General features: G+C 43.5%; 1 protein-coding gene across 9 annotated transcripts in view; it reads left to right on the top strand.

The window, feature by feature from the left end:
* Positions 1–26,234, top strand: part of CASK (calcium/calmodulin dependent serine protein kinase) — a 319,197-nt gene that overhangs the window by 248,360 nt on the left and 44,603 nt on the right. For all 9 annotated transcript variants that reach the window (XM_077294801.1, XM_077294805.1, XM_077294804.1 and 6 more), the window contains 3 exons: positions 2,466–2,543; positions 4,929–5,009; positions 25,035–25,223. In XM_077294801.1, coding sequence (XP_077150916.1) covers positions 2,466–2,543; positions 4,929–5,009; positions 25,035–25,223 — 348 coding nt within the window. The remainder of the gene's footprint in view (positions 1–2,465; positions 2,544–4,928; positions 5,010–25,034; positions 25,224–26,234) is intronic.

The following is a 26,234-nucleotide window of genomic DNA, read 5'->3' as shown; positions in this document are numbered from 1 at the left end:
TGACAGTGTGCATAGCACTCTGTCAGATCAACGATCTGACAGGCACGTCAGAGGCTTGCTGGCGCCTGCTATTAGGAACTCTCAGCAGGCGCCGGCAGGTCAGGTGATTTCATGACCCGGAAGGAGTCCCGCGGCCATCTTGGATCCGGGGACTCCTTCCAGGTCACCGGAGCAGCGCGATCTCATCGCGTTGCTCCGGTGGGAGAGCGCAGGGAGCTCCCGTCCCTGCGCGATCCCCCTCTATGCCGCTGTCACTATTGACAGCGGCATCAGAGGGGTTAAATGCCCGCGATCGGCGATAGCGCCGATCGTGGGCATTGCTGCGGGGTGTCAGCTGTCATATACAGCTGACACCCGCACCCGATCACCGCGGCGCTCAGCGTCAGACCGCGGTGATCGGGGCGCCGTACTAGTACTGCAGCTGGCACAAATGCAGTGCCGGCAGCGCAGTACTAGTACGGCGCGTGGCGCGAAGGGGTTAAATGAGAAGGTGTGTCCAAATTTTGGTCTGTACTGTATATATAATTTATTGGATGCTAGATGGTGGCCCGATTCTAACGCATCAGGGATTCTAGAGTATGTATGTAGTTTATTTATGAAGCTTTAAGAATAATGCAATGAATACACAGGATTTTACGGGTAAAATATATACATTTTCATTAAATTTTATTGCTCTTAGAACTTAATACAACTGAACGAAATTATTTAACAGATCATCAAAATATATAAACCATTACATAAATATCTAACTGTGTTTAAATAAATCATCGGATGAAAGAAGTACATAGACACTATAATATATTTAACAATATCAACCCAAAATATTTTTGTACACCACATTGACTGAACGTGTTCAGTAAATGTGAGTGAACTACGTCACACTGTGACTGACAGAACTTATTCAGTAAACTTAAGTGAACTATGTCTCGCTGTGACTGACAAACTTGTTCAGTAAACGTGACTGAACTATGGCACTGTGACAGAACTTGTTCAGTAAACGTGACTGAACTGCGTGGCACTGTGACTGACAGAACAACAGTAAACGTGACTGAACTACGTGGCACTGTGACTGACAGAACTTGTTCAGTAAACGTGACTGAACTGTGTGGCACTGTGACTGACAGAACTTGTTCAGTAAACGTGACTGAACTACGTGGCACTGTGACTGAACTGGGTGGCACTGTGACTGACAGAACTTGTTCAGTAAACGTGACTGAACTGTGTGGCACTGTGACAGAACTTGTTCAGTAAACGTGACTGAACTACGTGGCACTGTGACTGACAGAACTTGTTAAGTAAACGTGACTGAACTGCGTGGCACTGTGACTGACAGAACTTGTTCAGTAAATGTGACTGAACTACATGGCACTGTGACAGACAGAACTTGTTCAGTAAACGTGACTGAACTATTTGGCGACCAATCAGCGACGCGGGATTTCCGTTACAGACAGAATTAGACGATTATATAGTATATTACATGCTCCGGGTCTTTTAATGAAGCATACGAGTCCTTTGCTAGTGACCTAGGTTAACCCGTGGCTAAAAATAAAGATCTTGTGATATGATGCTCGATCTGTTGGCTGCTGCGAAGCAAATAATGACTCTGCAGCATAACTTCATGTTATTTCTCAGGATGAAGAGGTGCTGTAAGTTATTAAATTTGCATTTATCACTATAACGGTTTTTCAATGGAGATTATTTCCTTTGTACTTTAGAATGCAAACAAGCTGTGTGACTGTAACTTGTGATGTTTTTTTTTTTATCTTTTATGTATAAGTGACCAGTCCAGTAGGCTAATAAATGAAAGCTACCATCGATTTGAGACTTAATTATTATAGACGTGTATATATAGACAATGCGTTTTCTTCCTACTTTGTTAAATTGGTAGTGTTTTGTTTGCACATTAGTTAGAAATAATATTGGTAGTCTGGAGCTCGTGTTGCCAGTCATGGTGATGCAGCTGCTGGAGAGGTTCCTATACTGTGTGTATTGGGAAGGTTTGGGTGCAGTGTCTAGCACTACATTGACTACATTTGAATTATGTAAATGAAGCTCCTACAGTCCTGAGTATTTTTACTGAAGATCCTTGGTAGAGTTGCTGCTGCTGTGCCATCCTGTAGAGGAAATATATTCAGCAGTGTTCTAGTTCATAAATGGTAATAGGGAAGCAGTTGTGGCCTAATCTTACGTCTTCACATTCCTTGCAGGAAAAAAAACAGCTTGCCAGGGCTTAATTAGGGATTTTCATCACTTCCTCGAGACGGCTATTACAGCAGGAAACTTTCTGCTACATTAGGAAGGACTTTGTACATTATTCCCAGCGTTTCCATGTGCTGAAGAACAAATAGAAGCAAACTACTTAAAATACTGCATCTTGTATATGATTAAAAATCGGGCTTTTAATTGTATCATGTCTGATCGCAGGACCATGCTTGATTCTTTTATTCTTGTCATTTGATTTTTAGCTTTATGACAAAATCAATACGAAGTCTTCGCCACAAATCCGGAATCCTCCGAGTGATGCTGTACAGCGAGCCAAAGAGGTAATTAGCTTCTTTTCTTTTTTTTTCCTTTTTACTGTTCACAATTTTGATCCGATTTCGGTCATTGAATTGATTCTGGTCTTTTCAGAATGTATGGTTACTGCGGAGAACAGGCCAGGAGCTGAGAGATGTAGCAATGACCGCAATAACTACTGACACCTCGTCACTTGGTCAGAGAGATTCTTGTAGGACCAGTCATTCGTAATAAAAAGCTCTATTATTTAGCTGTAATCAGGCTTCTATGTGTAGGCAACACATCCCACAAGTGCTTTTTATTCCTCTATAGGTATTTTTTTTATCTTTTAAGCAGGATTTTCAACTCCATAATCATATTTTAAACATTCTGTCTGGTTAATTAGCTAGCAAAATGCAAAAATTATTATTGATGTCAATCCAATTACCATTAACTGTGTAATTAGGCCATGCCTGACTGCTAATATGTTTATTTTATAATTTGGATGAAGTTTATTATAACATGTACAGCTAATACGACTTGTAAAAATGAAAGCGGTTTAATTGTAAGTAAGTTCTGTGTTGAGTAACTTATTTCTCTTAACCCCTCAACTACCACCAATATGCAGCAACTCAAAAAGAGTAATTCTGGCTTACTGATATTTTTTTTTTATTTTTTTTTTATATGTCCCCTTTTTGTCTTTTTGGCATTTTAATGTATGGCTTTTTTGGACACAATAAAAAAATATCCACATTTGTTGTGCTGCCATCTTTGTTGTATTTATAAGGAGCATACAGAGTTAGTACCCGGAGGTTTCCACCCTTTTGCAATATGAGTTTTGTATAGAGCCGTTTTCTTTTGAGGGGCGAGAGATAGATGGAAAATGCTACACAGAATGCCTTGTACCTACTGGGGAAAATGCCTTTTTACTGGAAAAAAAAATATATATATATTTTCTTTCTGGAAGATGAAATATGAATTGTTTCCTAGCAAGACTGACATCTCTTTAGGTGATATAAAGGTTTTTTTTCAAAGAACAGGTAGTACTGTGAGATATCTGGCAGTGATGTGGAGCACAAATGTTTTCTTGCTGCACTATATATCAGTATGCCCATCAGATAATGAAACCTTCAGAGGCCTTAGGAGTAGGATTGTTGTACAATATATTGAAATGTTTTGAACACTTTAAATTTGAAAAGTTTTGTTTGTGACTTTATATACTGATGATGTAGCAGGAAATGTTATATAAATAACCTTTGCCTGTTGAATCCAGCACCAGTGCTTTAATGAGTTTCCTGTAGTCTTTATTTTCTTGAAGTGAGCCACATCTACATGACCCAAAAGATGAGGGTCATAAGAAACTCAGAGTATATATCCTTTAAACTAATTATTATTAAATATTTAATTAAAATAGATAAATGAACCGTAGTAACACAAAGGCTGCTGAACATTGATGCAGGGATAAACACTCATAGGTACAAATTGCAACAGTCTATATATAATACACTTGTGTTTCAAAGACCTGTCCTATTGTAACACAGCAACACTTGGATACAGGTAATATATTTACAGATATGTGGTGCGGCTCTTTAAGTGTCCCCGTCGCCCCAACCCACGTTTCAATAGGTCTTCATTAGACCTAACGAAACGTGCGTTGGGGCGGCTGGGTCAGTTGATATATAAAGCAAATTAAATAGAGTAAATGAGTAGCAAACTCCTTATATTTTTATATGTGCTAAATAAAAGGATCACGTGACTCATGTCCTAGAAGGTTCTATCTTATCCATTCATGACCCTTTTCAGCCATGAAAAACTGACCTACAGTAAATGTGAGTTCTGATTAGGGCTCTATATATGTAGAGGTTTTGGTATAATTTATATCACAATGACCTCTTACATTTACTTAATCTATTCTTGGTGGCGATTTTGTTAAAAGACCCCCCCCCCCCCCCTTCAATTGTTATATCTAAATATTAATAATACTTATAATCTAAAAAATGGTATCAAATCTCTTTGTACAAAATATCCTTGTTTAATATTAAGACACAAACAAGGTTATTCCCTAAAGAACTTGAGGGTCTTTTTCGTGGCCCTGCTCTTGTCGAGGAAGATTCTCTGAAAAGGAAACATTAGGTAGTAAAGTCATTTTGTGGGCAAGTGTGGAAATTTGTCATACATGTCAACCTGGAGAGGAGTGACTGGCCACCAAGGTCTGTGCCGTGGATGACATGTCATTGTGCAGCTCTGTAAACCAGGCAGGAGAAAACGAGGGACGTGGGCAGCTGCGGATGAGAGAGGTCAGCCTATTGGCCTTGTAATTGAGTCCACAACCATAGTGGTCAAATCTGCTAATGGGTTATACAAAAGTGTAATAATTTCTCATTCTTTGCTGTAAGTGAAACATCTATTTCTTACTTTGCTGTTAACTGTAGGTTTTGGAAGAAATATCTTGTTACCCTGAGAATAATGAAGCAAAAGAGCTGAAGCGTATTTTGACACAGCCTCATTTCATGGTAAGCAAGCTTTCTTTATTTTTTGGGTGGGAGGGTTGTTTCCCATCGGCTCCCATATTTATGCATGCATCCCCTAATAGGGTACAGCAGGACTAATGCATCAACAAGGTGACCATTGTGCCACCTCAAATTAGGCCAAAAAAATTGAGGTTTGAAATTGCCCAAAAGCAGCATCATTATTACTGTCTTGCTGTAATCTTCCCTTTTACATAACTAATAGCAAACTAATCACAAAACCTCAGTCATTTGTGAAATAATTAACTGTATCCGGGAAGCAAAGTACCGTATGGATTACCGGTATATTTTATTGTGCGTGGTCAATTACCTTTAGAAAACCCATCTTGTTAGTTTCCCTTATACAATATAAATATTAGGTAAATCTACAGTATTCAGAGATAAACTTAGCTCAAGTTCAGGCCTGTTCCTAAGCAGAAATGATAAATATGGAAACATTTCATCTGCATTAAAGAACTGTGTTGAATGTATATATGGTTTCTCATGTAGAGGTCCATTAGTTCAAATGGTGTCCTTCTTTTTTGCATATAACAAAGATTTTAGCTTGTAGTTATGAGTCCTCTATATTTATGAGGAGATCGAACGGGGTCAGGAATCTGTGGGGTGTTGGGAGGGCAGCAGCAGGCACCACGGAGGTCCGTTACACCACCTTTTCCCAAAATAAATTTGTGATGGTGCACCTGGTGGCTGCTGCTGTGTAACTATCTAAACATGGTGGTTGTCAGTCCCTGATGAAGACATGGGAACCATGCACTGTAATCTCTGATAGGTTACTGGGCAAATGGCACACTGTTTTTCTTGTACCATTTAAGTAATTGAACTCAGTGGGAGAAAGAAAATACCGTAATAATCTTTTAGTTGTGATACCTTTTTAATGGCTAACAAAAAATAACGTCACAAAGCAAGCTTTCGAGACTACTTGGGTCTCTTCCTCAGGCATGGTATAATAAAATATCTGAAGAAACACAAATACCGTATATATACAAAAAGTAGTGATATTTCATAATAAATGGACATCGTTAATTACCCTTGGCCTCTTTCCATGTCGTCAATATTTTAATAATCTGGACTGAATCTTAAGAGCTTATAAAATCCCATGAAAGATTCAATACCTTTTATCCCTCCATAAATTTGACATTGGACCACTCAAATACAGAAATAACTTTCTGGATACCGCCGTAAAGTTCAAAATGGTAAAATTCAGACATCGGTGTATCAGAAACCAATTGACCAGCTCTCATCTCTGATGGGACAACTTCCACCCGAAACGCACTAAAAAGTCCATTGTCTACCTCCAGGCCATCAGATATACTGTAATTGTATCTGCTCCAACCCAACAGATAGGGATTAACACTGAACTCGTCTTACAAAGAAATTTTTAAACCAGTGCACCATCTCCCTTCCTCTAATGGTCAGATCAATATTATTATTTTATTATTATACATTTTCATTGCGCCATTTATTCCATGGCGCTTTACATGTGAAAGGGGCAGATATAGACAAGCACAATAAGCATGAGCAAAACAAGGCGCACACACAAGTACAGGAGAGATGACCTTGCCCACGAGGGCTTAGCCTGCAGGGGATGGGTGAGGATACACTAGGAGAGGGTACAGCTGGTCATGTGGCGGTTCAGCAGACTAAAGATCACTGCAGGTTGTAGGCTTGTCAGAAGAGGTGGCTCTTCAGGTTCTTTTTGAAGGTTTTCGTGGTAGACGAGAGTCTGATGTGTTGGGGTAGAGAGTTCCAGAGTATGGGGGAAGCACGGGAGAAGTCTTGCATTCAGTGGTGGGAATATGAGATTAGAGGGGAGTAGAGAAGGAGATCTTGAGGATCCAAGGTTGTGTGTGGGTAAGTACTGGGAGACCATGTCACAGATGTATGGAGGAGACAGGTTGTGGATGGCTTCGTTTGTCATAGTTATGATTTTGAACTGGAGCCTCTGGACAATAGGAAGCCAGTGAAGGGCTTGGTAAAGAGGAGAGGCAATAGAGCCACAAGGTTCACTAGAAGTTGACTACTTTAATATGGAGAAAAATGGGAAAATAATCATATTCCTCTGGTGACCTACAGCCCACTGCTTGAAGTGCTTAAAAAAACTACCATAAAACTTCACTTTATCCTACACAAAGAACAGTCTAAAAATATCAGAAGCTCTGTGCCCTCTGGTACAACAAAAGAAACCTATACTTACAATGTGAAGAGCTCCAAAACCTGTACTCATGTAATGACCACAGACCCAATACAGATCTGCAATACGCAGCAGGACTAAAAGATTCATGGGACATTCACATATTCCTCTTCCAATGTGGTGTACTTAATTTTGTGCATTATTTGTCCTACTGTCCTAAATGTAGAAACAGGACATAGAATCAAAGCATGTTTGATTTGGAAGGGACCTCCAGGGTTATCATGTCCAACCCCTCTGCTCAATGTGGGATTCACTAAACCATCTCAGACAGATGTCTCTCCATCCTCTCTCTGAAGACTTCTATTGAAGGAGAACTTGCGACTTCTCGTGGCAGCCTGTTCCACTCATTGATCACCCTCACTGTCAAAAAGTTTTTTCTAATACCTAATCTGTATCTTTTAGTTTCATTCCATTGCTTCTCGTGTTTCGAAGTGCAAATGAAAATAAGGATGATCCCTCTACACTGTGACATAACTTCAGATATTTGTAATCAAACAAAGCAGCACACTGTAGCGCCATAGCATGCAAATATGAAAATTGAATTGCATTACTGTACTAGAAATATGAAAATTGAGAAAGCTTAGCACATACCGTATATACTCGAGTATAAGCCGAGATTTTCAGCCCAAATTTTTGGGCTGAAAGTGCCCCTCTCGGCTTATACGCGAGTCACGGTCGGCGGTGGGGGCGGCGGGTGAGGGGGAGAGAGCGTGTCGCATACTCACCTAGTCCTGGCGCTCCCCCTGCCCGTCCCACGGTCTCCGGGTGCCGCAGCTCGTCCCCTGTTCAGCGGTCACATGGTACCGCTCATTAGAGAAATGAATATGGACTCCACTCCCATAGGGGTGGAGCCGCAAATTCATTCCTCTAATCAGCGGTAACGCTGACAGAGGAAGAGGCTGCGGCACCCGGAGACCAGCTGTCCGGGAGAAGGAGCCAGGGACACCGGGAGCAGGTAAGTATCTCATAGTCACCTGTCCACGTTCCACACGCCGGGCGCCGCTCTGTCTTCGCGTCCTCTTGTTCTGACTGTGCAGGTCAGAGGGCGCAATGACGCATATAGTGTGCGCGCCGCCCTCTGCCTGATCAGTCAGTGCAGAGAGACGCCGGGACAGGACGCTGAGGAGCTGCAAGCAAGAGAGGTGAGTATGTGTTTTTTTTTTTTTTTAATTGCAGCAGCAGCATTGTATATTGCACAGATTTATGTGGAGTATCTATGGGGCAATGGTGCAGAGCATTATATATGGCACTGCTTTATGTGGAGCATCTATGGGGCCATAATCAAAGGTGCAGAGCATTGTATATGGCACAGCTATCTATGGGGCCATAATCAAAGGTGCAGAGCATTGTATATGGCACAGCTATCTATGGGGCCATAATCAAAGGTGCAGAGCATTTTATATGGCACAGCTTTCTATGGAGCATCTATGGGGCCATAATCAAAGGTGCAGAGCATTGTGTATGGCACAGCTTTCTATGGAGCATCTATGGGGCCATAATCAAAGGTGCAGAGCATTGTATATGGCACAGCTTTCTATGGGGCCATAATCAAAGGTGCAGAGCATTTTATATGGCACAGCTTTCTATGGAGCATCTATGGGGCCATAATCAAAGATGCAGAGCATTGTATATGGCACAGCTTTCTATGGAGCATCTATGGGGCCATAATCAAAGGTGCAGAGCATTGTATATGGCACAGCTTTCTATGGAGCATCTATGGGGCCATAATGAACTGTGCAGAGCATTATATATGGGGCAGCTTTATGTGGAGCGTCTATGGGGCCATAATGAACAGTGCAGAGCATTATATGTGGCACAGCTTTATGTGGAGCATCTATGGGGCCATAATGAACAGTATGGAGCATCTATTTTTAATTTTGAAATTCACCGGTAGCTGTTGCATTTTCCACCCTAGGCTTATACTCGAGTCAATAAGTTTTCCCAGTTTTTTGTGGCAAAATTAGGGGGATCGGCTTATACTCGGGTCGGCTTATACTCGAGTATATACGGTAAATTGGCCTATTCATGTGTACCTGGAAGCCACGTTAAGGCGTTTCTCGTTTCCAGGACCTAATTTAATGCCAATCCTCTCTAAGAATAAAGTCTTCATCTGTATAGGAACTTAATATGAATCCTCTCTTATACTGAGATCTATATCTCTGTGGAGGGGCAGGGTCCTGCTATGTTTAAAAACGCCTGAGGCTAAAGGGCCGAGTGCTCAGTCAGAAGGCTAATGAATACAAATTTCAAAAAACTGACCGTCACATCCAAACAAACTTGGTGTGAACAGATGCTTACCTAGAGTCAGCAACTTGTATACAATCAAACAAAGCAGCACACTGTAGCACCATAGCATGCAAATATGAAAATAGAATTGCATTACTGCACTAGAAATATGAAAAATTGAGAAAGCTTAGCGCAGAAATTGGCCAATTCATGTGTACCTGGAAGCCACGTTAAGACGTTTCTCGTTTCCAGGACCTGCCGCAATATGCTTAACTTAATGCCAATTTAGTTCCCATACAGATGAAGACTTTATTTTAAGAGAGGATTGGCATAGCCAAAAAATTTTTTTTTTTTCTTTTCATTTAGGCAATTGTTATAGCGGAACTATTGCTTTATTATATACTTTCCTTATATAAGACCACATATTCATGAAATGTATGTGTTTTTAATTCTGTAATCAATGTTTTTCACTGTAATTGAATAAAAGGGGACACTTTTCTTATTGTTGGGTGTGATGACTTGTTCATTTTTATGCAGGGATTCCAGGCCTTTGATGGGACTTGGTCCGTCCTCAGATACAGTGGAATACTGCATACTATATGTCTTAACGAGCGTTGGTATCAGTTACAGTATCTACTGAACAAGAGCCATGAGGACCGTCTTGTACCTGATGGCATCCCTGGCTCCTTTTTTGTTTAGCCAGCCTGGTGTATGTTATTGTTTCAGCATGATGCGTGACCTCACAGGTACGAGGCCGTTCTCCGGTCTCCCATCTAATGGCCACAGATTACAGTTGTGGATGATGGACCGGGTACTGCGAATTGATTTGCATCAATGTTAGTCCTAACATATACCTGAAACCCTGATGAGTCAGAGTGTACCATATACTTGGCTTATGGCTATGGAAACTGTTAATTGGCTTGGCTTTCCAGCACTCCATGTGCCACTAAGCAGGCCCTTGTGTTGGAAGCTACATGTAAGTTGTCATTCGTTTGTACTAATATCTCTTTGAATCTGGTTTAGCTGGATTCATTTACGTACTAGAAATCTAACATCTGTTCTGTAGTCGTTTCTGTCTGTGCCTGATTTTCTACTAGGTGGTTAACATTCGAAGCTCTCTTCTTCTAGATTTATATCATTAATCACAGGGTTAGAATAACAATTTGCAAGCACAGGGATATTGTGTGAGCCAGATTTTCGATAAGGGAATTGTAGAACATTTTCTTTTTGAGGAAAAACACACGGGAAAATGTCTAGTGCCTGTGCCAGCCGGCATATAACCGCCCCGCCAAACAATAGTTTCTATTGATTTCTGCATCCTTTGGGAAATGATCACTGTTAAATGCAGATTACCTCACTGCTCGAGAATGGATTCAGGAGAGGTCTAGAGCCGATCAGCCCCGCTTTCTTGGAATATTATTAGGAATATTAATTCCACATTGTACTAATGTTTCATAAAGCAGGTCATTACAATTTAGAGTGATACAAAAATAATCTTTCATCTCATCATGTCGTTATATTAATTGTAATTTATATTTGGTGAATGGTCATTTACATTGTAAGCATTGCACACAAAGATGGCTGTAATGCCGTAGTGGAAACCCATGCTGTAATGACAATGGAAGGAAACAAATCCTGCTATTCTGTGGTTTACTGCAGAAAGGAAGCCCACATTACCTAGTTCAGAAAGGAAGCCCACATTACCTAGTTCAGAAAGGAAGCCCACATTACCTAGTTCAGAAAGGAAGCCCACATTACCTAGTTCAGAAAGGAAGCCCACATTACCTAGTTCAGAAAGGAAGCCCACATTACCTAGTTCAGAAAGGAAGCCCACATTACCTAGCGCAGAAAAGAAGCCCACATTACCCAGCGCAGAAAGGAAGCCCACATTAACTGGTGCAGAAAGGAAGCCCACTTTACCTGGTGCAGAAAGGAAGCCCACATTACCTGGTGCAGAAAGGAAGCCCACATTAACTGGTGCAGAAAGGAAGCCCACATTACCTAGTTCAGAAAGGAAGCCCACAGTACCTGGTGCAGAAAGGAAACCCACATTAACTGGTGCAGAAAGGAAGCCCACATTACCTAGTTCAGAAAGGAAGCCCACATTACCTAGTTCAGAAAGGAAGCCCACATTACCTAGTTCAGAAAGGAAGCCCACATTACCTAGCGCAGAAAAGAAGCCCACGTTACCCAGCGCAGAAAGGAAGCCCACATTAACTGGTGCAGAAAGGAAGCCCACATTACCTGGTGCAGAAAGGAAGCCCACATTACCTGGTGCAGAAAGGAAGCCCACATTAACTGGTGCAGAAAGGAAGCCCACATTACCTAGTTCAGAAAGGAAGCCCACAGTACCTGGTGCAGAAAGGAAACCCACATTAACTGGTGCAGAAAGGAAGCCCACATTACCTGGTGCAGAAAGAAAGCCCACATTACCTGGTGCAGAAAGGAAGCCCATATTACTTGGTGCAGAAAGGAAGCCCACATTACTTGGTGCAGAAAGGAAACCCACATTACCTAGTTCAGAATGGAAGTCCACATTACCTAGCGCAGAAAGGAAGCCCACATTACCTAGTTCAGAATGGAAGTCCACATTACCTAGCGCAGAAAGGAAGCCCACATTACCTAGTTCAGAATGGAAGTCCACATTACCTAGCGCAGAAAGGAAACCCACATTACCTAGTTCAGAATGGAAGTCCACATTACCTAGCGCAGAAAGGAAGCCCACATTACCTGGTGCAGAAAGGAAACCCACATTACTTGGTGCAGAAAGGAAGCCCACATTACTTGGTGCAGAAAGGAAACCCACATTACTTGGTGCAGAAAGGAAGCTGTTGTGAATTTGCTTTTTGCTCCCTCTAGTGGTTACTAGTTTTTTGACTCTGGTTTTTCTGTCATTCCTTTTATCCGCACCTGGGTCGTTAGTTAGGGGTGTTGCTATATAAGCTCCCTAGACCTTCAGTTCAATGCCTGGCAACGTAGTTATCAGAGCTAGTCTGCTGTGCTCTTGTCTACTGATCCTGGTTCCAGTTATATCAGCTAAGTCTGCCTTTTGCTTTTTGCTATTTGTTTTGGTTTTGTATTTTTGTCCAGCTTGTTCCAAATCTATATCCTGACCTTTGCTGGAAGCTCTAGGGGGCTGGTGTTCTCCCCCCGGACCGTTAGACGGTTCGGGGGTTCTTGAATTTCCAGTGTGGATTTTGATAGGGTTTTTGTTGACCATATAAGTTACCTTTCTTTATTCTGCTATCAGTAAGCGGGCCTCTCTGTGCTAAACCTGGTTCATTTCTGTGTTTGTCATTTCCTCTTACCTCACCGTTATTATTTGTGGGGGGCTTCTATCCAGCTTTGGGGTCCCCTTCTCTGGAGGCAAGAAAGGTCTTTTGTTTTCCTCTACTAGGGGTAGCTAGATTCTCCGGCTGGAGCGTGTCATCTAGAATCAACGTAGGAATGATCCCCGGCTACTTCTAGTGTTGGCGTTAGGAGTAGATATATGGTCAACCCAGTTACCACTGCCCTATGAGCTGGATTTTTGTATTCTGCAGACTTCCACGTACCTCTGAGACCCTCGCCATTGGGGTCATAACAGTTTGCCAGGCCAGTATTAAATGTTTAATGCGTTGCAGAAGAGGGATTATAAGAAAGAAGATTCTGAGTTTTTTTTTTTTTCTTTCTTCTTCCCCTTTACCTCAGAGTGGCTATGCTTGCTGCAGACATGAATGTCCAGACCTTGATTACAAGTGTGGACCAGCTGGCTACTCGTGTGCAGGGCATACAAGACTATGTTATCAGAAATCCTAGGTCAGAACCTAAAATACCGATTCCTGAACTGTTTTCCGGAGACAGGTTTAAGTTTAGGAATTTTGTGAATAATTGTAAATTGTTTTTGTCCCTGAGACCCTGTTCATCTGGAGACTCTGCTCAGCAAGTAAAAATAGTTATTTCGTTCTTACGGGGCGACCCTCAGGATTGGGCTTTTTCGCTGGCGCCAGGAGATCCGGCATTGGCTGATATTGATGCGTTTTTTCTGGCGCTCGGTTTACTTTATGAGGAACCCAATCTTGAGATTCAGGCAGAAAAGGCCTTGCTGGCTATGTCTCAGGGGCAGGACGAGGCTGAAGTGTATTGCCAAAAATTTCGGAAATGGTCCGTGCTGACACATTGGAACGAGTGTGCACTGGCCGCTAATTTTAGAAATGGCCTATCTGAAGCCATTAAGAATGTTATGGTGGGTTTTCCCATTCCCACAGGTCTCAATGATACTATGGCACTGGCTATTCAAATTGACCGGCGGTTGCGGGAGCGCAAAACCGCAAATTCCCTCATGGTGTTGTCTGAACAGACACCTAATTCGGTGCAATGTGATAGAAAAACCGCAAATTCCCTCATGGTGTTGTCTGAACAGACACCTGATTTAATGCAATGTGATAGAATCCTGACTAGAAATGAGCGGAAAATTCATAGACGCCGGAATGGCTTGTGCTACTACTGTGGTGATTCTACACATGTTATCTCAGCATGCTCTAAACGTATAGCTAAGGTTGTTAGTCCTGTCACCGTTGGTAATTTGCAACCTAAATTTATTCTGTCTGTAACTTTGATTTGCTCACTGTCGTCTTATCCTGTCATGGAGATGTAGATTCAGGTGCTGCCCTGAGTCTTATGGATCTGTCATTTGCTAAGCACTGTGGTTTTACTCTTGAACCATTAGAAAATCCTATTCCTCTTAGGGGTATTGATGCTACGCCATTGGCAGCAAATAAACCGCAGTATTGGACACAGGTTATCATGTGCATGACTCCTGAACACCGCGAGGTGATACGTTTCCTGGTTTTACATAAAATGCATGATTTGGTTGTTTTAGGGCTGCCATGGTTACAGACCCATAATCCAGTCCTGGACTGGAAGGCTATGTCAGTCTCAAGTTGGGGCTGTCGTGGTATTCATGGGGATTCCCTGCCTGTGTCTATTGCTTCTTCTACGCCTTCGGAAGTTCCGGAGTATTTGTCTGATTATCAGGATGTCTTCAGTGAGTCTGAGTCCAGTGCACTGCCTCCTCATAGGGACTGTGACTGTGCTATAGATTTGATCCCAGGCAGTAAGTTTCCTAAGGGAAGACTGTTTAATCTGTCGGTACCTGAACATACCGCTATGCGTTCATATATCAAGGAGTCTCTGGAGAAAGGACATATTCGTCCGTCTTCTTCCCCCCTTGGTGCGGGATTCTTTTTTGTGGCAAAAAAGGACGGATCTTTGAGACCTTGTATTGATTATCGGCTTTTAAATAAGATCACTGTCAAATTTCAGTATCCTTTACCGCTGTTGTCTGACTTGTTTGCCCGGATTAAAGGTGCCAAGTGGTTCACCAAGATAGACCTTCGTGGTGCGTACAACCTTGTGCGCATTAAGCAAGGTGATGAATGGAAAACCGCATTCAATACGCCCGAAGGTCATTTTGAGTACTTGGTGATGCCTTTTGGGCTCTCCAATGCGCCTTCAGTTTTTCAGTCCTTTATGCATGACATTTTCCGGAAGTATCTGGATAAATTTTTGATTGTTTATCTGGATGATATTTTGGTTTTTTCTGATGATTGGGATTCGCATGTGGAGCAGGTCAGGTTGGTCTTTAAAATTTTGCGTGAAAATTCTTTGTTTGTCAAGGGCTCAAAGTGTCTCTTTGGTGTACAGAAGGTTCCCTTTTTGGGGTTAATTTTTTCCCCTTCTGCTGTGGAGATGGACCCAGTCAAGGTCCGAGCTATTCTTGATTGGACTCAGCCCTCGTCGGTTAAGAGTCTTCAGAAGTTCTTGGGTTTCGCTAACTTCTACCGTCGTTTTATCGCTAATTTTTCTAGCATTGTGAAACCGTTGACGGATATGACCAAGAAGGGCTCCGATGTAGCTAACTGGGCTCCTGCTGCCGTGGAGGCTTTCCAGGAGTTGAAGCGCCGGTTTACTTCGGCGCCTGTTTTGTGCCAGCCCGATGTCTCACTTCCCTTTCAGGTTGAGGTGGATGCTTCAGAGATTGGAGCAGGGGCCGTTTTGTCGCAGAGAGGCCCTGGTTGCTCTGTTATGAAACCTTGTGCCTTTTTCTCCAGGAAGTTTTCGCCTGCCGAGCGAAATTATGATGTGGGCAATCGGGAGTTGTTGGCCATGAAATGGGCATTTGAGGAGTGGCGTCATTGGCTCGAGGGTGCTAAGCATCGTGTGGTGGTCTTGACTGATCACAAAAATCTGATGTATCTCGAGTCTGCTAAACGCCTTAATCCGAGACAGGCCCGCTGGTCATTGTTTTTCTCCCGCTTTGATTTTGTTGTCTCGTATTTACCAGGTTCAAAGAATGTGAAGGCCGATGCTCTTTCTAGGAGCTTTGTGCCTGATGCTCCTGGAGTCGCTGATCCTGTTGGTATTCTTAAAGATGGAGTTATCTTGTCTGCTATTTCTCCGGATCTGCGACGTGTGTTGCAGAGATTTCAGGCTGATAGGCCTGAGTCTTGTCCACCTGACAGACTGTTTGTCCCGGATAAATGGACCAGCAGAGTCATTTCCGAGGTTCATTCCTCGGTGTTGGCAGGTCACCCGGGAATTTTTGGCACCAGAGATCTGGTGGCCAGGTCCTTTTGGTGGCCTTCCTTGTCAAGGGATGTGCGGTCATTTGTGCAGTCCTGTGGGACTTGTGCTCGAGCTAAGCCTTGCTGTTCTCGTGCCAGCGGTTTGCTCTTGCCCTTGCCTGTCCCGAAGAGACCTTGGACACATATCTCCATGGATTTCATTTCTGATCTTCCGCTATCTCAGGGCATGTCCGTTATCTGGGTGATATGTGATCGCTTCTCCAAGATGGTCCATTTGGTTCCTTTGCCTAAGCTGCCTTCCTCTTCCGATCTGGTTCCTGTGTTTTTCCAGAACGTGGTTCGTTTGCACGGCATCCCTGAGAATATTGTGTCAGACAGAGGATCCCAGTTCGTTTCTAGGTTCTGGCGATCCTTTTGTAGTAGGATGGGCATTGATTTGTCGTTTTCGTCTGCTTTCCATCCTCAGACTAATGGACAGACGGAGCGAACCAATCAGACTTTGGAGGCTTATTTGAGGTGTTTTGTCTCTGCTGATCAGGACGATTGGGTGACATTCTTGCCGTTGGCTGAGTTTGCCCTTAATAATCGGGCTAGTTCCGCCACCTTGGTTTCGCCTTTTTTCTGCAACTCTGGTTTCCATCCTCGCTTTTCTTCGGGTCATGTGGAGCCTTCTGACTGTCCTGGGGTGGATTCTGTGGTAGATAGGTTGCAGCGGATCTGGAATCATGTGGTGGACAACTTGAAGTTGTCACAGGAGAGGGCTCAGCGCTTTGCCAACCGCCGCCGCGGTGTGGGTCCCCGACTACGCGTTGGGGATTTGGTATGGCTTTCTTCCCGCTTTGTTCCTATGAAGGTCTCCTCTCCCAAATTTAAACCTCGTTTTATTGGGCCTTACAAGATATTGGAAATCCTTAATCCTGTATCTTTTCGTCTGGATCTTCCTGTGTCGTTTGCTATTCACAATGTATTTCATAGGTCCTTGTTGCGGCGGTACATTGTGCCTGTAGTTCCTTCTGCTGAGCCTCCTGCTCCGGTGTTGGTTGAGGGCGAGTTGGAGTACGTGGTGGAGAAGATCTTGGATTCTCGCCTCTCCAGGCGGAGGCTTCAGTACCTGGTCAAGTGGAAGGGCTATGGTCAGGAGGATAATTCCTGGGTGGTCGCCTCTGATGTTCATGCGGCCGATTTAGTTCGTGCCTTTCATGCCGCTCATCCTGATCGCCCTGGTGGTCGTGGTGAGGGTTCGGTGACCCCTCACTAAGGGGGGGGTACTGTTGTGAATTTGCTTTTTGCTCCCTCTAGTGGTTACTAGTTTTTTGACTCTGGTTTTTCTGTCATTCCTTTTATCCGCACCTGGGTCGTTAGTTAGGGGTGTTGCTATATAAGCTCCCTAGACCTTCAGTTCAATGCCTGGCAACGTAGTTATCAGAGCTAGTCTGCTGTGCTCTTGTCTACTGATCCTGGTTCCAGTTATATCAGCTAAGTCTGCCTTTTGCTTTTTGCTATTTGTTTTGGTTTTGTATTTTTGTCCAGCTTGTTCCAAATCTATATCCTGACCTTTGCTGGAAGCTCTAGGGGGCTGGTGTTCTCCCCCCGGACCGTTAGACGGTTCGGGGGTTCTTGAATTTCCAGTGTGGATTTTGATAGGGTTTTTGTTGACCATATAAGTTACCTTTCTTTATTCTGCTATCAGTAAGCGGGCCTCTCTGTGCTAAACCTGGTTCATTTCTGTGTTTGTCATTTCCTCTTACCTCACCGTTATTATTTGTGGGGGGCTTCTATCCAGCTTTGGGGTCCCCTTCTCTGGAGGCAAGAAAGGTCTTTTGTTTTCCTCTACTAGGGGTAGCTAGATTCTCCGGCTGGAGCGTGTCATCTAGAATCAACGTAGGAATGATCCCCGGCTACTTCTAGTGTTGGCGTTAGGAGTAGATATATGGTCAACCCAGTTACCACTGCCCTATGAGCTGGATTTTTGTATTCTGCAGACTTCCACGTACCTCTGAGACCCTCGCCATTGGGGTCATAACAGGAAGCCCATATTACTTGGTGCAGAAAGGAAGCCCACATTACTTGGTGCAGAAAGGAAACCCACATTACCTAGTTCAGAATGGAAGTCCACATTACCTAGCGCAGAAAGGAAGCCCACATTACCTAGTTCAGAATGGAAGTCCACATTACCTAGCGCAGAAAGGAAGCCCACATTACCTAGTTCAGAATGGAAGTCCACATTACCTAGCGCAGAAAGGAAACCCACATTACCTAGTTCAGAATGGAAGTCCACATTACCTAGCGCAGAAAGGAAGCCCACATTACCTGGTGCAGAAAGGAAACCCACATTACTTGGTGCAGAAAGGAAACCCACATTACTTGGTGCAGAAAGGAAACCCACATTACTTGGTGCAGAAAGGAAGCCCACATTACTTGGTGCAGAAAGGAAACCCACATTACTTGGTGCAGAAAGGAAGCCCACATTACTTGGTGCAGAAAGGAAGCCCACATTACTTGGTGCAGAAAGGAAACCCACATTACTTGGTGCAGAAAGGAAGCCCACATTACTTGGTGCAGAAAGGAAACCCACATTACTTGGTGCAGAAAGGAAGCCCACATTACTTGGTGCAGAAAGGAAACCCACATTACTTGGTGCAGAGAGGAAGCCCACATTACTTGGTGCAGAAAGGAAGCCCACATTACTTGGTGCAGAGAGGAAGCCCACATTACTTGGTGCAGAAAGGAAGCCCACATTACTTGGTGCAGAAAGGAAACCCACATTACTTGGTGCAGAAAGGAAGCCCACATTACTTGGTGCAGAAAGGAAGCCCACATTACCTAGCGCAGAAAGGAAGCCCACATTACTTGGTGCAGAGAGGAAGCCGATATTACCTGGTGCAGAAAGGAAGCCCACATTACCTATCACAGAAAGGAAGCCCACATTACTTGGTGCAGAGAGGAAGCACACATTACCTGGTGCAGAAAGGAAACCCACATTACCTGGTGCAGAAAGGAAGCCCACATTACCTGGTGCAGAAAGGAAGCCCACATTACCTGGTGCAGAAAGGAAGCCCACATTACCTGGCGCAGAGAGGAAGCCCACATTACCTGGCGCAGAGAGGAAGCCCACATTACCTGGCGCAGAGAGGAAACCCACATTACTTGGTGCAGAAAGGAAGCCCACATTACTTGGTGCAGAAAGGAAACCCACATTACTTGGTGCAGAAAGGAAGCCCACATTACTTGGTGCAGAGAGGAAGCCCACATTACTTGGTGCAGAAAGGAAGCCCACATTACTTGGTGCAGAAAGGAAACCCACATTACTTGGTGCAGAAAGGAAGCCCACATTACTTGGTGCAGAAAGGAAGCCCACATTACCTAGCGCAGAAAGGAAGCCCACATTACTTGGTGCAGAGAGGAAGCCGATATTACCTGGTGCAGAAAGGAAGCCCACATTACCTATCACAGAAAGGAAGCCCACATTACTTGGTGCAGAGAGGAAGCACACATTACCTGGTGCAGAAAGGAAACCCACATTACCTGGTGCAGAAAGGAAGCCCACATTACCTGGTGCAGAAAGGAAGCCCACATTACCTGGCGCAGAAAGGAAGCCCACATTACCTGGCGCAGAGAGGAAGCCCACATTACCTGGCGCAGAGAGGAAGCCCACATTACCTGGCGCAGAGAGGAAGCCCACATTACCTGGCGCAGAGAGGAAGCCCACATTACCTGGCGCGGAGAGGAAGCCCACATTACCTGGCGCAGAGAGGAAGCCCACATTACCTGGCGCAGAGAGGAAGCCGACATTACCTGGCGCAGAGAGGAAGCCCACATTACCTGGCGCAGAGAGGAAGCCCACTTTACCTGGCGCAGAGAGGAAGCCCACTTTACCTGGCGCAGAGAGAAAGCCCACATTACCTGGCGCAGAGAGGAAGCCCACATTACCTGGCGCAGAGAGGAAGCCCACATTACCTGGCGCAGAGAGGAAGCCCACATTACCTAGTGCAGAAAGGAAGTCCATTACAGGTTAGTGATTACGGTAGATTTTGTGTTTTTAATGCAAATGTAATATTGGCTAAACATGAAAATGCTTATTCTTTACATGGATAGATCTGATCTTGTCTTACAGAAAGAACTGTAAGGAGGTTAATGGCCATGTAGTCAATGGGGAGGTATGTGTCGCAGAGATGGCTGCTCCCTGCGATGCAACCCAGAGTATTTTGCTTAAGTGCACGTGAGCACTAAGATGTCATTTAGTGCACCTGGGTCCGGGTTGCGGGTAGCTGTGAGAGATGGACGGGTCTGGCTACCCACATACCTCACCTGTAGGTGTGGTTACAGCCTACAATAATGGAGGCTGTTGTTTGGCACATGGTCTCTGTCTGGGGAGGTAGAAGCCTTCCTGTGTGTGGGGCTCCCGAGCAAGCCTGGGCATTGCCCAGCCTGTGTGCCCACAGGCCTAAGGGATCAGAATCCAGCCTTTTGTTGTTGCTGCCGGTTTTATGAATCAAATAAGCCCACATGGACTTTTAAGAGAACGTATCTCCGGTCTTCTCCCTGTAGCGCCTGAGTGAGTACGAATCCCTTACAGAACATACAAACCCCTTGCAGATATTGACCTTGGTGGGATTTGAACCCAGCGCTGCAGTGCTGCCCACTGAGCCACCGTGCTGCCCTTTGTTGATGCAGACCATGCACCTGAGAGGGATTGCTGGCATAATGTGCAGTGCGGTGCTCCCATTCTCCTTCTTTGATTTGCAATTTCAATGTTCAGTGTAATAAAATGTGTGGTTTGAGTTCCAGCATATATTTTCTTATTTCTTATTTCCTGGGAAACGTGTATATATTTGGGCATTTTATTTATAGAAATATATTATTAATTTGCTTGGTATTCTTTTCTGCGAAATAACTCTTGTAGTCTTTTTTTTTTGTTTTTATTTCTGTATTCAAGATAAATGTCTTTATCTCTTCACACGAAACATTACAGTGCTCAGGTTTTATGTTTCAAGGTATATTGGCATCATGGGATATATATAGTGAGGATTAGTTGTAGAAATGAGTTCTTGATGGCTTCCCTTTATATATTGCGGCTGGTCTTTATTAGCTCTGCATATCCCCATTTTTCTCGTGTCTCTGCTCCACGTCTATTTTAATAGAAATCATTGTAGCATCTTTTTTCCACCAAAGAAAGGAACTTAGATGAATGTAGGGAAACACATGTCCATGGAGTTCAGCCCTCTAATGGGCTTTGGTAGTCATCCATTATTTATAGTGGTATTGATTGTAATGGAGACAAGCTACAGGGACCCGTGAAAGATTTGCCAATTATGCCTTTCAAGCAAAATGTTCCCTCCATATCTAAAGTGCTAGATTCTGTTCTCCGCACAATCACTGTTCTCTGATTCAGCATATCCTTTCATCATGGCGAGCCTTGTCTAGTACGTCCAGTGTTTGTATAGCATTTCCTTCCTTTACAATCTGTACAATGTTAATCAATTTACAGTAACTTTAGGGAAAGAAAAGCGTTTTTTGCATTGAATTATAAACTAACATTTCTAATATTACAGGTTGTGTGATGCATATATTTTATTAGCGTCAATTGGTAATAAGAGTCTGTAGTGTGACAGATCTGGTACTAAGAGGGGTGCTCCGGGGAGATAAAAATGTACTTCAATCCACAAATCTGTCTAAAACGATAAAGGCTGATGTGCCTCCTCCTGGTCGTACATGCTAATTCATGTGATTTTACTACTACTCCACACTATGCGGAGATGCCCAGCCTCCTCCCCATTTCCCATCTGAAGGATGGATGAGATCCGTAGGCATGACTTGCTTCTTGCAGCGCCGCTGTCTGTAGGTTTGATGTCCTCACTGTCTCTGCTGTGCTATATGGCTCACATACATGGCGGGGCAGACAGGCTGTACAGAACGAGCCACGTCAGTACACTCCTTTCCACTGCTCATTCTTCACTCCGTCACATTGCTTATGTGACATACAAGCATGGCAGTAGGGTACAGCAGAGCGAGTGAGAAGGACGGGACCTCGAACCTGCACACAGCCTGGGATGAGCCTCGGTCAGTGGGCTGAGTTGCACAAGAAGCAATTCTTTATAACCATGCGCCACTTGTGGTCTATAGAATAGGGCTCCACACAGTATATGTCAGAAGGCAAATAACTGACCTCCAATGTGGTGCAGAAAGTCAATCAGATGGATTACAGAAGTTTCAGTGCAGAGAGGTCTAGGTAGCATGTATGAAAGTGCTGGAGAGAATGCGCCAGTCCTTAGTGACCATAGTCGCAGTCTCGCCAACACTTTCATATGCTACTTTTCGCTCTATACATCCACAGTCCGCCTGATGATTTTAATGCAATCCATATTAAGTGTTGAGCTATTCTTTTTGCATAAGAAGCCATCCCCAGAATTGTTGATGTAGCGTCCAGAAGAAAGATGCAGCATTTGTGAGGAGCAGTGCGGGGACCTAAAGTTACAGTGAGTAGTAGTAAAATCACATGAAGCGGCATATAAAGCTAGGAAGAGGGATGTGAGCCTTTAAGGGTATTTTTCTACAGTCAGTATTGGCTGCGGATTGGACGCTGCGAACAGCCTCAGCGTCCAATCCGCAGCAGCCAGATGTTACAGCATAGTGGATGTGATTTTATGAAATCCCATCTCCACTATGCATGCAGGGACGCCTCCGGCTTCCCGGCATAACTGGACATGCGGCGCGTCTTTATAGACTGCAGCATGACTATATCTTGCGGAGACGCTCCATCTCCGCAAGATAAATATCACCGTCCAATGTATAGGATACAGTGATTCCGCACGGTTCAGTGAACACATGCGGAATCACCGCCCGTACAAAAGCCGGCAGCGCTTTGGGCGGAGCTGCGTCCAAATCGCTGCCATTTCAGACCGTGGAAACATACCCTAAAGGTTTTAGACATAATGTGGGTTGAAATACATTTTTATCTCCCCGGAGTACCCATTTAATAGCTTTCAGTTTTCTGCTCCTTTGATGGGATTTGTTTGGTTTAAGTGCCCCAAAACAGAGGCAAAAATGAACATAAACCCTACTGTAAGTGAATAAGTAAAAGCAATAGTGCATATAAATGTCGGGTACTTGGTAAATACCATTTTTGGTAAAAAAATTAAAAAAAAGCATAATAGCCATCTCGCAAGCGTCAAGGTGTACCCAATAGAGATGGTCCTATCGTCTAGTATCATGACCATGGCCATATGCCAAAGTGACATTAATGTGAATAAGGTCAGAGTAGGTCCGGGTTCAGAATGGATACCCAGAAAATGGAAAGCTATATAATATAGGTAATGTCCAGTTCAAAGTAAGGGAGGCCAAACCCTTACTTGCACTAAATGCAGAAACCTGAAACTGGAGTGTAAGTTGGTATGCATGCAAAATAGGAGTAGGTAACCAGTAAAAGATAACACAGAAGTGAGACATATCAAACCGTTGCATGTATTGAAAAGGCAAACCAAGAAATAGATTTCTACGGTCACCTTTAGACCAGGGGTCAACAAGAACGTAAAACACAGCCAAGTGCTATGCGATAAAACATTGGATGTCTCTCAGACCAATGTTATTCTATGGGGCAATTCGCCATGACAGAACAAGATTGTCAGTGAGACTCGGCTCACTCTCAGCCATACAAGTCTATGGATGCGTGTGAATCATCAGACTGCACTCAGATGTCATCCCAGTGCAGTCTGATATATGCCGAAACAGGCAATGGAGAAGATGGAGAGATTACTTTCTCCATCTCCTGTGCTCAGATTCTCACATACGAGGGAATGCACTGACACTCGGCTCCCGATCGCAGCAAAGCTGGCGCCGAGGGTCATTGGCATATCGCATCCGATGCTATACGCTAATGTGATTCCAGCCTTAATGTGTCTATCATGGACTCCAGAGTCACCTGAATATTCAGTGTGGGGCAAAACCACTTTTCCTGAAAATAACTCTAGCAATCCATGTAACTGTAATATGAGGTGTTTCGGGGGTTCAGTTCTTGTATGTCCATTTTTAGATTTAGAATGGAGGGGAACCTGTCATGTTGTACGTGCAATGCGACCTCTGGACAGCTTGGGATAAAGAAGGGGAAGTTAAGCCAAATGGTTTATGGGTTTGATGGAAAAGATTCCGTATCAGGTATTTGCTGCAGACATTTCTGCACAGAAAACATATTATGGCAGGAAAAACACTGAATAAACTAAAACAGGTTGTTTTTCCTATTTGAATGGGTGAAAAACACTGAGACACATGCTGCTGATCTGAAACTGCTTCAGATCTTTTGAGGAAAAAATAAGTAGTGTGTGCATGAGACTTCCGAAATCTCATGGTTTGCTTATACAGTAAAATGCTGCATTTTTCTCACTTAAAAAGCGACATGTGAACATACCTTTAATTGTGTTAGTCATTGAAATCCTTGGTGTTTGAAGCATGGGAGTACAGTGGGTGGGCCTACTAGTGATTGACAGCTGTCTGCATGCACAGTTACATGGAAGGACTGTCCATCACTGAATGGGACCACCCACTGGACTCGTATGCAGAGAAATGCCTGGGATTTCAAGGAATCAAAGGCAAATTTAGCTGAAACTTTCCCTCAAAAATGTCTAACATCCTGCTACAGATCAGATACCATTGTGAAAGTGAAATGGTACCCCTTTATCTTTTAAAGCGGTGATGTATCACCAGAATATGCCATTTTTTATGATTGGCAGGCATCTGATTTCTTACACCTTTACTAATTATACATATATTGGATTGAAATGCTTTCACTTTACACGCAACTGAATGCATAGCAAAAAAAAACCATGTTAAGCTATAGATTAGAACAATTTTCCTATTATATCTTTGTCACAGTATTTAACAGATGTTTTGACAGATTCAGCTTTAGAGAATCTGAACATCTTATATGGATGGTAATTGTCAAACTGTTCCTACCTTCCTTTGCCTGTGTTCTTGTTATGCATAATAACATACAATATAAAAATGTATAGAATGTGTCTTTCCTTCTCTTTTTAGGCCTTACTACAAACTCATGATGTGGTAGCCCATGAAGTTTACAGTGACGAAGCATTACGAGTCACACCACCTCCAACTTCTCCCTACTTAAACGGAGATTCTCCAGAAAGTGCAAACGGGGACATGGACATGGAAAATGTTACACGGGTCCGTTTAGTACAGTTCCAGAAAAATACAGATGAGCCAATGGTAAGATGCTGTTAATTATACATACTATTCATGAGCCAAGCTTTTTTGCTTGCTCAACCTTCAAAAACATTTGTGGTACTTTTACTTCTATATTATAATTTGAATTTGTTGTGGTTTTTGTTTGTTTTGTTAAGGCAGGAATTGTAAGAATTGATTCCTGTAAGCTGAATACTTGTAGTATTCTTCCATCTGTACAATATAGAAAGCAGTAAAAGGGGGTGAACTTCCTGCGCTGTACATATTCAGGATGGTGTCATGTAAAAGTAGCCCGCCTGCAGTGCCGCTCCTTGGAGGAGGCCATAACCCCTTGCCTCTTACTGGTGAATCGGTGTCGTACAGTGTACAGCTTTTATGCTTTATTTTGCTTTTCATTTCACATTGTGTCGGAAAGATGGTGTTCTACCTGGAACAGCAAATAGTGATTTGTGGAAGACTATGAGAAGCGGATCAATTTAAGGAAATGCAAAAGTCTGGTTCCAAAAATGGCATCAAATCGGCTCTGTTGGTCAGGACGGCTGAAGTCGTGCATGAAATTCTGCACCAGATTGCACGAAGCCCACAAAAATCAACTGTCTGCCTCAGCAAGTTGGTGTATTGTGAACAAATTGTCAGGAAGTGCTCTGAACCTCAGTCTGTATCAAATGACGTGTGCGAGAACTCAAAAGATCGGCAAAGCTAAACTCGTAAATTACTGTACGTGGTTGGTGACCGACTGCTGATGGACATTTGGGCCTTTTTCTTTGCCTCATGATGGACAAAGCTTGATTCCTTTTATCAAGTAATGTAAATTCTCAGAATATGGGGTGTGGGTCCACTGAAAATCCCCATTTGACTCTTGAAGCGCCACTTCAGTTCCAGAAAATTGGTGTTTGGTGTAAGATTTCAAAAATTTGAATAGTGGACCCAAATTTTTTGAGTACTGCGGTTTACCTGGACATCTTTGAACAGTTTTGCGACCAATGAGTAACAGAGCAAAAAAAGTTCTACGGTACTTTTTCCAGTAAGATGAGG

The sequence above is a fragment of the Ranitomeya variabilis genome, chromosome 3, assembly GCF_051348905.1.
Source record: "Ranitomeya variabilis isolate aRanVar5 chromosome 3, aRanVar5.hap1, whole genome shotgun sequence".
In the NCBI taxonomy this organism is placed as follows: domain Eukaryota; kingdom Metazoa; phylum Chordata; class Amphibia; order Anura; family Dendrobatidae; genus Ranitomeya; species Ranitomeya variabilis.
Note: the sequence above shows the minus strand (reverse complement) of the source record. Positions and strands in the feature narration are given on the sequence as shown.